The 13,899-nt window shown below is 41.2% G+C and overlaps 1 protein-coding gene across 3 annotated transcripts in view; it reads left to right on the top strand.

Moving 5' to 3' along the window:
* spsb4a (splA/ryanodine receptor domain and SOCS box containing 4a) overlaps positions 1-13,899 on the top strand; it is a 127,628-nt gene that overhangs the window by 13,893 nt on the left and 99,836 nt on the right. For all 3 annotated transcript variants that reach the window (XM_060921816.1, XM_060921807.1, XM_060921798.1), the window contains exon 2: positions 2,244-3,061. In XM_060921816.1, the coding sequence (XP_060777799.1) occupies positions 2,356-3,061 (706 nt within the window). In that variant the 5' untranslated portion in view covers positions 2,244-2,355. The remainder of the gene's footprint in view (positions 1-2,243; positions 3,062-13,899) is intronic.

The raw sequence follows: 13,899 nt of genomic DNA on the forward strand, positions 1-13,899 counted from the left end.
AATCTGTATAATCTATTAATGTGTGTGCCGGGCTCCCAGAGACATCGCAAGATGCTTGTATAAATGGTAGTAGTGAAAGCCAAAAGAAAGCTACTGACAAGAGTGTGGAAGTACTGAGCACCAAATACAAAACTAAAATTGGATTCTGGAATGTATGTACTGTGTACGAAACAGGTCTTTTCCCAATGTAACTGAAAAAACTGAACAGATTTGGATGAAATTTGGAGGAAAGGTGCACCATGGGCCAAGGAACGATTGATTAAATTTGATGCAAATCCAAATATGTGGCTTGGTGGAGGTATGCACTCAACTGAGTGCCTTTCTAGTCTAATCTTAGTTTCTTTGTAAAAGGGGCATTAATTTATCCTCAGTTAGTAAAGTAATTTGTGAATCATTGTTGTACTTTTACTTTCATGCTTGAGGTAAATTTAAGAGTTTATACTTGAACGTGAATAGCTAATTTGAAACTATACTTCAACTTTTACCAGAGGATTTATTTAGATGATTAGCTGCACTTTTACCATCTGTGACAGCTCTCACAACTCATAACATCAACCTACCTTTTGCAAATCTGTTTTCAGGAACCTAGAGCAGCCCTTATGTATTTGTTTACCCCCACCTCAGACCCTCCACACCTCTTTTCCATCTCTTATGACCTCATTTGTTTTCCCTTTATTACTGGTAGCATGTACCCAGGTTTCCTGACTGGACGTCTGGCCGCTCTTCTTCCTGTCATCTCTTATATTCTTTCTTTTCCTCTGCCAATGACCTCAGTGTAGCCAGAGAGTTTTGGGTGACTGTATAATTCTGTATGCATGTTTTTATATCTTAGTGGGGACAAACTGTCACCACAATCTCTGACAGTTTTGATCTTTTGAGGGCAAATCTCCACAAGAAAAAAAGTCTTTTTTTTAAATAAAAGTGTGTTTTTCTATCTATGTGTGAGTGTGTATTGTGTCGTGTCATGTGCCTACATTGAATCACCACTTATTTCCTTTTTTCTGAGAACTGTTTGATCATGGTCTGGCTCAGTGTGCATGTTGACGTAATATTTGTCATCATTTTGTCTCTTTGTGCAGGAACATGGCTTTACACTGTTCCTGTTTTTATAGCTTAGTGGGAACCAAATTAACTGCATTAACATTTTAATCAATGCAAGGGTGTGTGTGTGTGTGTGTGTGTGTGTGTGTTGCCAGCTGGATCTTTTGGAAAAAGGTTCTTGTTGCTTTGAACAGGAAGCACTCATTCTTGGGAAAAGAAAGTGCATCACTCACTGTCGGAGAACCTGCATGCTAGTGCTTCATACTGTTCTGTAGCCTTAGCACATCTTCATCACTACCTCTATCGTACATCATCTCTCTGTTATCTCTTCTTTGATTTCAGCCTGACCATTAAAGGAGACCAAAATGCTTTTGTGGCCAGCGGAGGCACTTCCAGTTAACACTATAGAGTTAAATCCAGTCATGCCACCTGATCCCCACTAGATTTAATCAATTGGCCACATTAGCACTTGATGAAGTATGCCTTTAATGTGGAAACAACTCTATGACTTTTTCACTTATACGAACCAGGACCTTTCTCTTGCTATTTTAGGCATACTCCTCTGAAGCCATCAAAGCTGTGTGTGTGTGTGTGTGTGTGTGTGTGTGAGTAAATTTATTAAATAAAGTTATTACCCGCTTTGTTCCCTCCCTACTTTGTTTTTGCATGCTACAGCTCTTCTGAAAAGAGTCTCATTAAATATGAATTGGCTACATTTCTAGAATGTTCTATCATAAAATGATGCTTCATTCAGCAGTAATAGGCAGCTACAAGTTTTCTTGTATCCTAGTTTTCAATTATTTACAGTGATCTTGAAATATACTGTTTTATACCATATACAGCACTGTTGAATGCTCGATTCTTATTGGTAAGATGGTGTGGAATAATTTTCTCTGGCAATAACAGTAATAGTATCAGTGCATTCTAATTATCTACATGATCTTTTCCACAGTAAAAATTTACAGTGGGACTTTAACAGGGTGTATGCTCCATATAAATAAATGTGCATAATTGTTAAAGATTTATGTTAGGAGATGTTAGAAGAAGTGATAACAAGAACTAACATGTTTGCAGACTTTTCACAACATTAAAATAACTACAGCATAAATAGGTACTAACTATATATATATATATATATATATATATATATATATATATATATAATATATTGTTTCTAAAGTGTTGTCTGTGTTCCCTCTTAGGACTTGTGCGACGCTAGCATCTGCTGGCCAGATTCAGTGGACACTGGTCTGACACCCCACGCTTTGATGAGGTAACAGTCAACCTATTTGCCCAACATCCCACTGAGGAATCATGGGCCAGAAGATTTCAGGAAGCATCAAGTCAGTAGACGTGAGAGGTGAGCCTTCCTACCGCCCCTTACGGAGAGAACTCCAAGGTCCAGATTTCTTCAAGCCAGCCAGGCTTGACCTGCTGCTGGATATGCCATCAGTATCTGCTGAGCATCAACTGCAGCATGCTTGGAACCCAGATGATCGCTCCCTCAACATCTTCATCAAAGAAGATGACAAGCTGACTTTCCACCGACACCCAGTGGCCCAGAGCACGGATTGCATAAGAGGGAGAGTGGGCTATACACGTGGCCTACATGTTTGGCGAATCCATTGGCCCGCCCGGCAGCGGGGTACCCATGCTGTAGTGGGTGTGGCTACATCAGAGGCACCGCTCCATTCAGTGGGATACACCTCTCTGGTAGGTAGTGATAGTGAGTCCTGGGGCTGGGACCTGGGCCGCAACAAGCTCTACCACAACAGCAAAAACCGACCAGTTTCATCTGCACCCACCTACCCCAGCTTTCTGGAGCCTGAGGAAGCCTTTGTGCTTCCTGACACCCTGGTGGTGGTGCTGGATATGGATGAAGGGACACTCAGTTTCATGGTGGATGGACAGTACCTTGGAGTGGCCTTCAGAGGGCTCAAGGGAAAGAAGTTGTATCCCATCGTTAGTGCAGTATGGGGACACTGTGAGATCACCATGCGCTACATCAATGGCTTGGATCGTAAGTCTTTAAATTTGCTCTGGTAACATATGAAGATTGGTGCTTTTTATCAACACAATAGAGCACCCAGGGAACACCTTGGCCTTGAGGAATTTTGCAAAAAGAATAGACAGAAATGTAGCCAAGTCCCTGACTTCTTTTTTTGTAAGATTGAAGTTTGATCACTGTCTAATTAAATTTTGATATTCTTGTATGATGTTAGAAATCGGGTAGCACAGTGGTGCAGTGGTTAGCACGGTCGCCTCCCAGTAATACCCCTTTTCCACCAAATCAGTTCCAGGGCTGGTTCAGGGCCAGTGCTGGTTCACAATTTGTTCAACTTGCGAGCCAGCTGAGAACCAGTTTGCTTTTCCATAGCTCGGGGTGCTAAGGGGAGCCAAGTCATTACGTCGCTGTATACATCAGTTACATCGCTGTATACGTCAGTTACATTGCTGTATACATCAGTTACGTCACTGCATTTGCATAAACCTTGGCGCGAACATCGAAGCAACAACAACACAGAAGAAGAAGCAGCAACAACAACAACAATAATAATGGATGACTTCGCGTTTGTACAGCTGCTGCTTCTCGTCGCTTAAAAATGGCGACCTTTCGCGATCTTGCTATTGTTGTCAGTCTTAACAACTCCACCCCCCCCGCGCTGACGTAAGCAGTTCTTTCCTCTGGCCCAGCAAAGAGTTGGTGCTAGCCTGGAACCGGTTTTTCTGGCCCCAGAGCCAGTTCTTTGTCAGTGGAAACAGAAAACCCGGTTCCAAACTAAGCACTGGCCCCGAACCAGCCCTGGAACTGCTTTGGTGGAAAAGGGGCATCAGTGGATCAAACCTCATGGTTAACTGGGGTCTTTGTGCGAGGAGTTTGAATGTTTCCCCTGCACCTATGTGGGTTTTGACTTGATCCCGGGGTGTATCCTGCTTCTTGCCCTGTGATCCTGACAGATAAGTGGTATAGATAATGGATGGATGGATATTAGAAACTTGTTTCTTGTGTTATAACTTACACTGATTAATAGTTTTGCTAATCTGGCTATGCCAGATGGGAACCGTCTGTGCGCATAGCACTGATTTGTTGCCTTAGGGTGGCTGTTAGAACTGTTTGATAGCCCAGTATCAAGTTTCACTCATCCATAGAACAAACACCTTTATGAACCATGTCTCATTTCCTTTGTGATATTTTATTAGTGAACATGGTTTAGCAGCCTCCATTTAATGATGCATTGAATGCTTTATAAATCAATGGCAATGTCTGGATTAATTGCTCAATCGGGTGACTGGGATAGAAATAAAAACCACAGTCTTGGGGAATTATAAAGGACCGTAAATGGTCACCCAAAAAGGGGTCACTAATCATTTTAACCAACCCCATATGTAGCTGTTTATCAGTCCTATGTGGCAATTATAACGTATCCTGGTCCATTTCCTTAAATTAAGCTCTTTAAGTTCATGTATATTGATTTCAGTGAGACAGAAGCCTGGAGAATGATGTCTTCAGTTTAAATTATTGTTGTGCATTTTATATCACAGATGCCCCAATACCACATTTTAGTGCTGATATGCTGTCCACACATTAATTCCAGGGTTTTGCTTGAGGTGAACTTGAGGTGATGCAGTTAAGTTGCTTCCTTAAGGCTCTATGACCTTGAGTTGATCTTTGCAGGATGCCAACTTCTAGCGATATTATCTATGCTAATAAATTTCTTACATCTATAAACTATATCTCTGACTGTACACTGATGGTCTTTAAAAAAACCATAACATTTGTATAAATGTCATCAGAATTTCTTTAGAGATCTCTCTAAATCATACACCAACATTTGGATGAATAGAGAGTATTTTTAATGTATCACCTGGCTTCGTGGTGGCATTTCCAAACCCCAAAATAGATGGCTATAATGGGCAGAATGCTGCCATGACACATTTAAAAGGGTTTTTGTCCTATTAAGCTCACTTGCCCTTCCTTTTCCTGGAGTTCTCTTTTGTCTATTGCCTCTGTAGTGACATAGCTGAGAACAACCAGCTTGCCATTTAAAGTTGAAAGTTGTTTTGGTTGATTTAACACAAAGGGATCTCATGCAAATTGTAATGAGGGAACTCAGTGTGCAGCCTAAGAAGTCTCAAACCTCATCAAAGCTTTGTTTAAGGGTCTGGTTTTATTTGAAGTGAAAGAACGATCTGTTCAACCTTAGAAAGAATGTAGAAATTTATTCCTCGTCTTTTTTTGAGCTCTTGGCTTGGTTGCGGAAAGCACTAGTGCACTTTCTTCCCATTATTTGTGACCGAGACATGAAGGGGAATAAAAGGTAGTGAAGACATGACAATGTGCTTTGGTATTTGTTCAAAAATAAGGACTGCCCATCAGAATTTAATAAATACCTGCTAATCAGAGTTAGAGTTGTCTTGATGACAGGAGCGGCCCGTGACCATGGATTTTTAGTGAGGCAGGACGACACTAGTAATGTCATAGTGTCAAACAAAATCAAGTTCAGAGTCGATCAAACAGGACAAACATAAACTACTATCTAGTAAATGTTTAAAGTATCCTCTTAATAGGCAGTTGAGAGTTGATAATATACAGTTATCCAAGGTACAGTCTAGCAGTTTGTTTTGAATGGTTTTAGATGTATCTTGGTTCAACTGTTTTTGATATAGCAGGTGTGTTAGTCATTGCACACAGAAAAGCTAGGATAATTACCCAGAGTTGCCAGGGTTCAGCAAGATTTCCTACCCAAATAAATTCCAGAAACCACCAAAAAAATAAATAAATTAAAAATAAAAATAAAAAAATCTAGCCCTAAAATCTTAGCCTTTGCATGGGAAACAAGGTCACTGTTGTGCACACACATTTCTAATGTATGGCAATATCCACTCAATAATCCACTTCCCAATTGTTACAATATACACTCACTGGCCACTTTAATAGGAACTTGTTGTTGATTCCAATATTTCTGTTCTTGGCTGGCAGGAGTGGAACCCAATGTGGTCTTCTGCTGTTGCATGCTGAAATGTTTTTCTGCTCACCACAATTGTAAAGACTGATTATATGAGTTGTTGTATCCTTCCTGACAGCTCGAACCAATCTGGCCATTTTCCACTGACCTCGCTTATCAACAAGACATTTCCACCCACAGAACTTTCACTCACTCAATGTTGCTTTTTTTTCACCATTCTGTGTAAACTCGAGAGACTGTTGTGTGTGAAAACCCCAGGAGATCAGCAGTTTCTGAAATACTCAAACCAGTCCATCTGGTACCAACACCCATGTCATAGTAAAAGTCACAGAGATCACAATTTTTCCCATTCTGACATTTGAAGTAGACATTAACTGAATCTCTTTATTTGTATTTGCATGATTTTATGCAGGGCGGCATGGTGGTGTAGTGGTTAGCACTGTTGCCTCACAGCAAGAAGGTCCGGGTTCGAGCCCCATGGCCCGGTGAGGGCCTTTCTGTGCGGAGTTTGCATGTTCTCCCCGTGTCCGCGTGGGTTTCCTCCGGGTGCTCCGGTTTCCCCCACAGTCCAAAGACATGCAGGTTAGGTTAACTGGTGACTCTAAAATTGACCATAGGTGTGAATGTGAGTGTGAATGGTTGTCTGTGTCTATGTGTCAGCCCTGTGATGACCTGGCAACTTGTCCAGGGTGTACCCCGCCTTTCACCCATAGTCAGCTGGGATAGGCTCCAGCTTGCCTGCGACCCTGTAGAACAGGATAAAGCGGCTAGACATAATGAGATGAGATGATTTTATGCATTGTGCTGCTGTCAAGGGATTGGCTGAGTAGATAACTGCATAAAACAGAAGGGCTATGGGTGTACCTAATAAGGTGGCCAGTGAGTGTATCTTGCAACATCTTGTGATTTGTACATCACAGACATACTGTCTGCACTTATACTTTCAGAAATGTATTATATTCGATTATGATTATTTGATTATTTGGACAATTTGGCATAAAATATCCAACTCTGGCAACCCTGTTTATCTGTTCTCCATGATACCCATGCGAGTTTATGCCTTGCACTGCTGCCACATGATTGGCCAGTGAGTGTAGTACTTAATAGTGTTTTAAACATCTGGACCACCTTGCATGACTGAAATGGGAGCTTTTTTAAATTGGATCTCTACAAACATCATAAGGTTATGGATCTCCAACATACTGATTCTTGCTGAATGCACGAGGAACCTTCAACAATCAGTATAAACTGATGTACACAACAAAACAATATATTTCAGAAGTCAACTGAATCAGTGTTGGATTTTGCATCTTGCTTTTAGAAAAGTGGCTCAAGCACTAATGTGTGTGTTTGTGTGTGCACGCAAGTCTAAAACCCTAATCATGTGAAGCTGGAGGAGGACAGACGGAGTGTGGGAGAGATGATTTGTGTGTCATCAGACAAAATGTGTATGTGTGTGTGTATCAAAGCAGCAGTGCTGTAGTACGAGCAGTTAATTTATTACAGCCATGTATAATGATTGCAAATGGAAAAGAGCAAATGTCTGTCTCTCTGTCTCTCTCTCTCTCTCTCTCTCTCTCTCTCTCTCACACACACACACGCAATGCTCCCACCATGGCAGTGGGAACCCACTAAGATGCACTGAATAAAGTACTATTTGGATGGCATGTCTGTAAAGTAACATTGCCAGAGGATGTCTGTAGTAATTATGATCGATTTGCATGACATACACATCATCTGTATAAATCATAGAAATGGGCATCTTCATGACATACTCTAAAAATTCCATGCATACTGCATAACACCTCACTGAAATTCAAACTGGTTGTTTGTCCTTTATTATAAGCTCTTATTGAAGGGCTTGTGACTATGCACATTGCATACACAGGACAAATCACTGACATTGGAGACTCCTTCCAAAACTGCTTAAACAAACACATTTTTTCATCTTGTCACATGGAGCATTCATTTACAAGTCCCTGTGTAAGACAAGAACATATTAGAAGAAGCTCATTGATACAACCTTGTAGCCAGATGACTGTCCTGTGCTGAAACTAATCAACCTTCTCAACAAAAAAAAAGAAAACAGTCCTGTGGTATTCATGTTTATCACAATGCACCTCATCTTCCAACAGAAACTGCTCTTTTCACAAGTTCGGGTCTGGTTCAGGATACACTTCCTTGCTCAAGCATTGACACCATACTGCAAATTGTTGAGATTTCATGAAGCTTTCAATTGTTGTCCATTTTGAAACAGCTATGATTTATAAACATCTTTGTCAAAGTATAAATCAAACCACTTGCCTTCATTTATAATCCCCCTCCTTCCACCTCTCTCCCCTCACTTTCTGGGGCACTGCTTTGGTGAATGCAGGCTATTGTCATCATGCTTCCACTTGCTGATATTATATACTTGGGATGAAGCCAAATATGAATACATTACAGTGTTTCCCCTAGAAAATGTTTGAAGGTGCGGTGGCAAGACCTGCGCTCAGACGTCCCACCCCAGTACGAGGATACGGGAGCATTCTGAGAAATTTTTTGACAAAACACACTCTAAAATGGTGACCCTTTGGAGAGCCAGTTTTTGGTGTCTGCTTATGCTGGCGACATAAGTGACAGAACATTCCTGTTGGTAAAGACCAGTGTTAGTTTTTGTTATTGCTAATTAACACAACAAAGACTATGAGTGGCAGAATTGGTTGATATTAAAGTAGCCACAGAATACTTGCCATGGTCAGTGTGGTAAAGCCAAGGTTTGTATCTGGGCTTGTCAACCCATGTAGGGTCCCAGCCCGTGGCCCTGTGTTTGCCCTTCTTTTGGCTGCTCTCCTCTTTCTCTTCCCTCTTTTCACATTCTCTTTCCTGTTCTGGCAGTCTGCTTTGCTCTCCTGCTTGATTACTGCTACCTGCCTAAAATGTTCATATTTTCAAAACATTTACATGGACATTTTGAAATTAACGTGGTTTTGATCATTTCTGATCTGATATGGCATTTCGCAGATGATCACACCCACCCACTGACGTTCGGAAAAAGGGCTGTGTTTAAAAACTCACATCGGTGTTGTACTTTCTGCAACAGTGTATGCTCGAATTAGGGATGGACATCACATAACCAATAGCCTAGATTAATCGATAATTGACCATTAAGAATTTTGCTAAGAAGAATGACGTTCATGTTCATCGACAAAAATGAATAGCCTATAGGTTGTTGCGTTGTGCGCAGTGCAAGTCTTCAAGCAATGAATTTCGCTGTCTGTCACGGACAAACATTTGGCCGTACCCTGGCTTCAGTTACCTACGAGCTTCTGTAGCGTAGGTCAATCGCTTAAAAATCAACATGAAGCAGCATGGCGAAGTGTGGCGTGGGACCATTTTTAAATGTCCAAGTTTACTGTCATCACTATAATGGAGCGTATAAATACAATTCATCCACAACAAAAATGATGTAGCCTACCATTTGAACAGCGCACACCGGAGCCTTGTAAAATGACGGTGGCGGTTCATCTCAATTCCAACTATCGACTGTGTTAGACTACGGACAAGAAGGAGCTGGAACATCTCATAGTAAAACTAAGATAGTTAAATACAAACGTTATGGCTTTGGCTCTAAAAACACACCGAAGAGGGTCTGAAGTTTCGATATTTAGTGTATAGGCTATCAGATAGAACCTGTGGTTTGTATCCAAGGACGGCTCGCAAACCGCAAGGTCTATAGTAAAACTAAAATATCTAAAAATAATTGATTACAAAGACGTGTTTTTATTATGAAAATAAATCGAAGAGGGTCTGAAATATTGATCTTAAGAGTACTTAGGCTTATCTGTAAATGGGATGATGGCATCGTCCGTTCACCTATATAGCCTATTAAAACACCGACGCCGGCCGCTATGGGATAGAATACGGCCGACGCCGGCCGCCATGGAATCTAATGGGATAAATTATAGCAATAATTATGATTACTTTAATATAAAGATGTTAATTATTATTCGATTATTCATCGTTAATTCTCCCGACAATCGGTGAAGAAAACGTAATCGAATGCCCATCCCTTGCTCGAATTACTTTTATTTTGCACGAATTAATCTTACCTGCCCAGTTTCTTCATCTGTCGCCTTTCTTTTTTTGGCGAAATACTTCAACAAGCTCATCTGCAATTGAAAGATATCGCATTGACGTTATCAGTCGACTTAATTAAGCTCAAATAAAAGCTAGCGCTCTGGCGATAGGCTGTAATGAAATCGAAAAAACTGCCCTTACATTTCTCACAAACTATATCTGGAAAATGCCAGACGATAATCTATCTAGAAGATCTATGTAGTTGTTTACATGTGGACATTCATCCCCTCAGTTTGTGAACGGACTAATCTACCACAGAAGACCGGGAGGCCAAACGAGACGTCTCAGCAGTAGTCAGTACTCAGTATGTAACATAACGTGGCCTAACATAGTTTTACATAACGTAATTATGTGACATAACGAAATATAATTTCAAATAACACTGGAAATATAAGGTAACATAACATCTGCTGTCTACTTTTCAAGAATTGTTGCCAACACTTACCTTTCCCAATTTGACAGCTGAAGTGACAGCCGCGTAGCAGTTAGTTTACCTCAGGTTGGCTTGGCTACGCTGCTCCAGGTGGAACGTTGTCCAATCAGAGCCCACGGCGACCCGTGGAAACCAATCAAGTAACTGTTAGCTTGGCCAGTGGAACTGCGCTTCGCCCCAAACGCAAAGACTGGGCAAGCAACAGATAATGTAGTCGAATACATATAGCTCCTAGGGGTATTCCTGAAGGTGCGGCGGCAAAAATCAAGGTGCGGCGGCCCGCCGCAGCCAATTGTACATAGAGAAACACAGCATTAATTGGAATGAACAAATATGTTCTGGGCAGGTACAAACAAATGATAATTGTTCGAGTGGGACTAAAAAAAGAAAAAAAAAAAAAACAGCCTTATGCAGATCTCTAGTTGAGACCAATGATGAACTACAGTGATGCTTGAAAGTTTGTGAACCCTTTAGAATTTCCTATATTTCTGCATAAATATGATCTAAAACAACATCAGATTTTCGCACAAGTCCAAAAAATAGATAAAGAGAGCCCAGTTAAACAAATGAGACAATAATATTATACTTGGTCATTTATTTATTGAGGAAAATGATCCAGTATTACATATCTGTGAGTGGCAAAAGTATGTGAACCTTTGCTTTCAGTATCTGGTGTGACCCCCTTGTGCAGCAATAACTGCAACTAAACATTTCTGGTAACTGTTGATCAGTCCTGCACACTGGCTTGGAGGAATGTTAGCCCATTCCTCTGTACAGAGTAGCTTCAACTCTGGTATGTTGCTGGGTTTCCTCACATGAACTGCTTGCTTCAGGTCCTTCCACAACATTTAAATTGGATTAAGGTCAGGACTTTGACTTGGCCATTCCAAAACATTAACTTTATTCTTCTTTAACCATTCTTTGGTACGTAGAATGACTTGTGTGCTTAGTGTTGTTGTATTGCTGCATGACCCACCTTCTCTTGAGATTCAGTTCATGGACAGATATCCTGACGTTTTCCTTTAGAATTTGCTGGTATAATTCAGAATTCATTGTTCTATCAATGATGGCAAGCCATCCTGGCCTAGATGTAGCAAAACAGGCCCAAACCATGATACTACCACCACTATGTTTCACAGATGGGATAAGGTTCTTATGCTGGAATGCAGTGTTTTCCTTCCTCCAAGCATAACGCTTGTCATTTAAACCAAAAAGTTATATTTTGGTCTCATCTGTCCACAAAACATTTTTCCAATAGCCTTTTGGCTTGTCCATGTGATCTTTAGCAAACTGCAGATGAGCAGCAATGTTCTTTTTGGAGAGCAGTGGCTTTCTGCTTGCAACCCTGCCATGCACACCGTTGTTGTTGTTCAGTGTTCTCCTGATGGTAGACTCATGAACATTAATATTAGCCAATGTGAGAGAGGCCTTCAGTTGCTTAGAAGTTACCCTGGGGTCCTTTGTGACCTCGCCAGCTATTACATACCTTGTTTTTGGAGTGATCTTTGTTGGTCGACCACTCCTGGGGAGGGTAACAATGGTCTTGAATTTCCTCCATTTGTACGCAATCTATCTGACTGTGGATTGGTGGAGTCCAAACTCTTTAGAGATGGTTTTGTAACCTATATCATTAGTTTTATTTTGTTTCAGACATGTAAAAGTTTTTTCCTTTACCTGACATGTTTCGACGGTGTAACTTCTGTCTTCATCAGAGGGGTCACCCGGATGTTGGTGTGTGACGTGCCTTTATAAGCAGCTGATGTTACGGAGGTGTTACCTCCTTGTCAATATTGACAGGTCGGTCACACCTCCCGCTGTCAGTGTTGCCCCCTCAGGACGGCGCTCCAGGTGTGGGAGAGCATGTTTGCCCCCTCATCCCTGTTTATTGTTCTTGGGCTACGCTTTCTGATTTCTATTGACTCCTTAATCCAACGGTGGTATCTGTTGTTCTCTTGTTGTATGATATGAGCATTGTCCCAGTCCATTATATGATTTTCCCTTCTGCAGTGGTCTGTTATTGCTGATTTGAGGTTCTCTTGCATGACTTTATCTTTTATTGCTCTTGTTTGTCTCTGTTCTGTTTCTTTTTCACATTCCTTTTTATGTTCCTTTTTTCGTATGCTAAAGCTCTTTCCTGTCTCCCCAATGTAGGTTTGGTTGCAGGACTGGCATGGTATTTCATATATGACATTGCATTTATTGTGTTGGTCGATTTTGTCCTTAGGGTGAACTAGTAGCTGTCGTAGTTTTGTGTGTGGTTTCACGGGTGTTTGTATGTTGTGTTTTTTCATGGCTCTTTGGATTTGTTCTGCAACTCCTCTGACATACGGTAGAGTCACTACTGCTTTGCTTTCCTGTTTTTGGGTTGTCTGTTTTCTTCCTTTTTTCATCTGTGTCTTTTCTTTTGTTTTCACTTGTTGTGTGCCTTTGTGTATGGCCCATGGTGGATATGGACATGTGATCAAAGCTTGCCGTATGTGTTGTTCTTCTGTTGCGCGTTCTGTGGGATCGGTTATGATTGCTGCACGTTCGTAGAGTGTTCTGACAACTGACAGTTTGTATGCGATGGGGTGTTCGGACGTCCAGAGCAGATATTGATCAGTGTGTGTCGGTTTTCTGTAGATTGTCTCCGTCGTCTGTGTGGTGAATTTTTATGTCCAAAAACACTATTGATTTTTCTGTTTTTTCTTCATGCGTGAATTTTATGTTGCCGGTGTGGTCTACGGAGTTGAGGTGATCAGTCAATTGTTGAGTGCATCCGACTTTCACTTTCTCCAGGATGTCATCTACATACCTCCTCCATAATGTGGGCCTGCATTCTTCTGGGGCAGATGTAATAGCCACTCTTTTGAGATGTTCCATGAAGAAGCCGCACATTATGGCGGAGAGTGGGTCCCCCATCGCAAACCCCTCCTTCTGCCTGTATATTGTTCCATGGAACTGGAAGTATGTGGATGTGGCAATGAAATTGAGCAGTTGACTGATGTCTTCTACTGATAACTGTGCATTTCTTGAGAGTCTTATCTGTTTTGAGGCGCTGTTGTACGATTTGCAGTGTAGCTTCCACCGGGGTTTTTGTGAATAGGGAGACAATGTCATGTGATTATTAAAATTTCGTCCTTCTCCACTTTTATTTTACTGAGTTGTTCTGCTAATTGTTTTGAGTTTTTGCAATGTTGTTCTGTTTGGCCCAGCAGTGGTTTGATTATCTCCACAAGCACTTTAGACAGGTTGTAGGTGACTGATCCAATGCTGTCCACAATTGGACGTAACGGTGCTCCTGGTTTATGTATTTTTGGTGTGCCATAGATCCGGGGAGTTATGCTGGGTGTGGGTATT

This window comes from Neoarius graeffei, chromosome 1 (assembly GCF_027579695.1).
Source record: "Neoarius graeffei isolate fNeoGra1 chromosome 1, fNeoGra1.pri, whole genome shotgun sequence".
In the NCBI taxonomy this organism is placed as follows: Eukaryota; Metazoa; Chordata; class Actinopteri; order Siluriformes; family Ariidae; genus Neoarius; species Neoarius graeffei.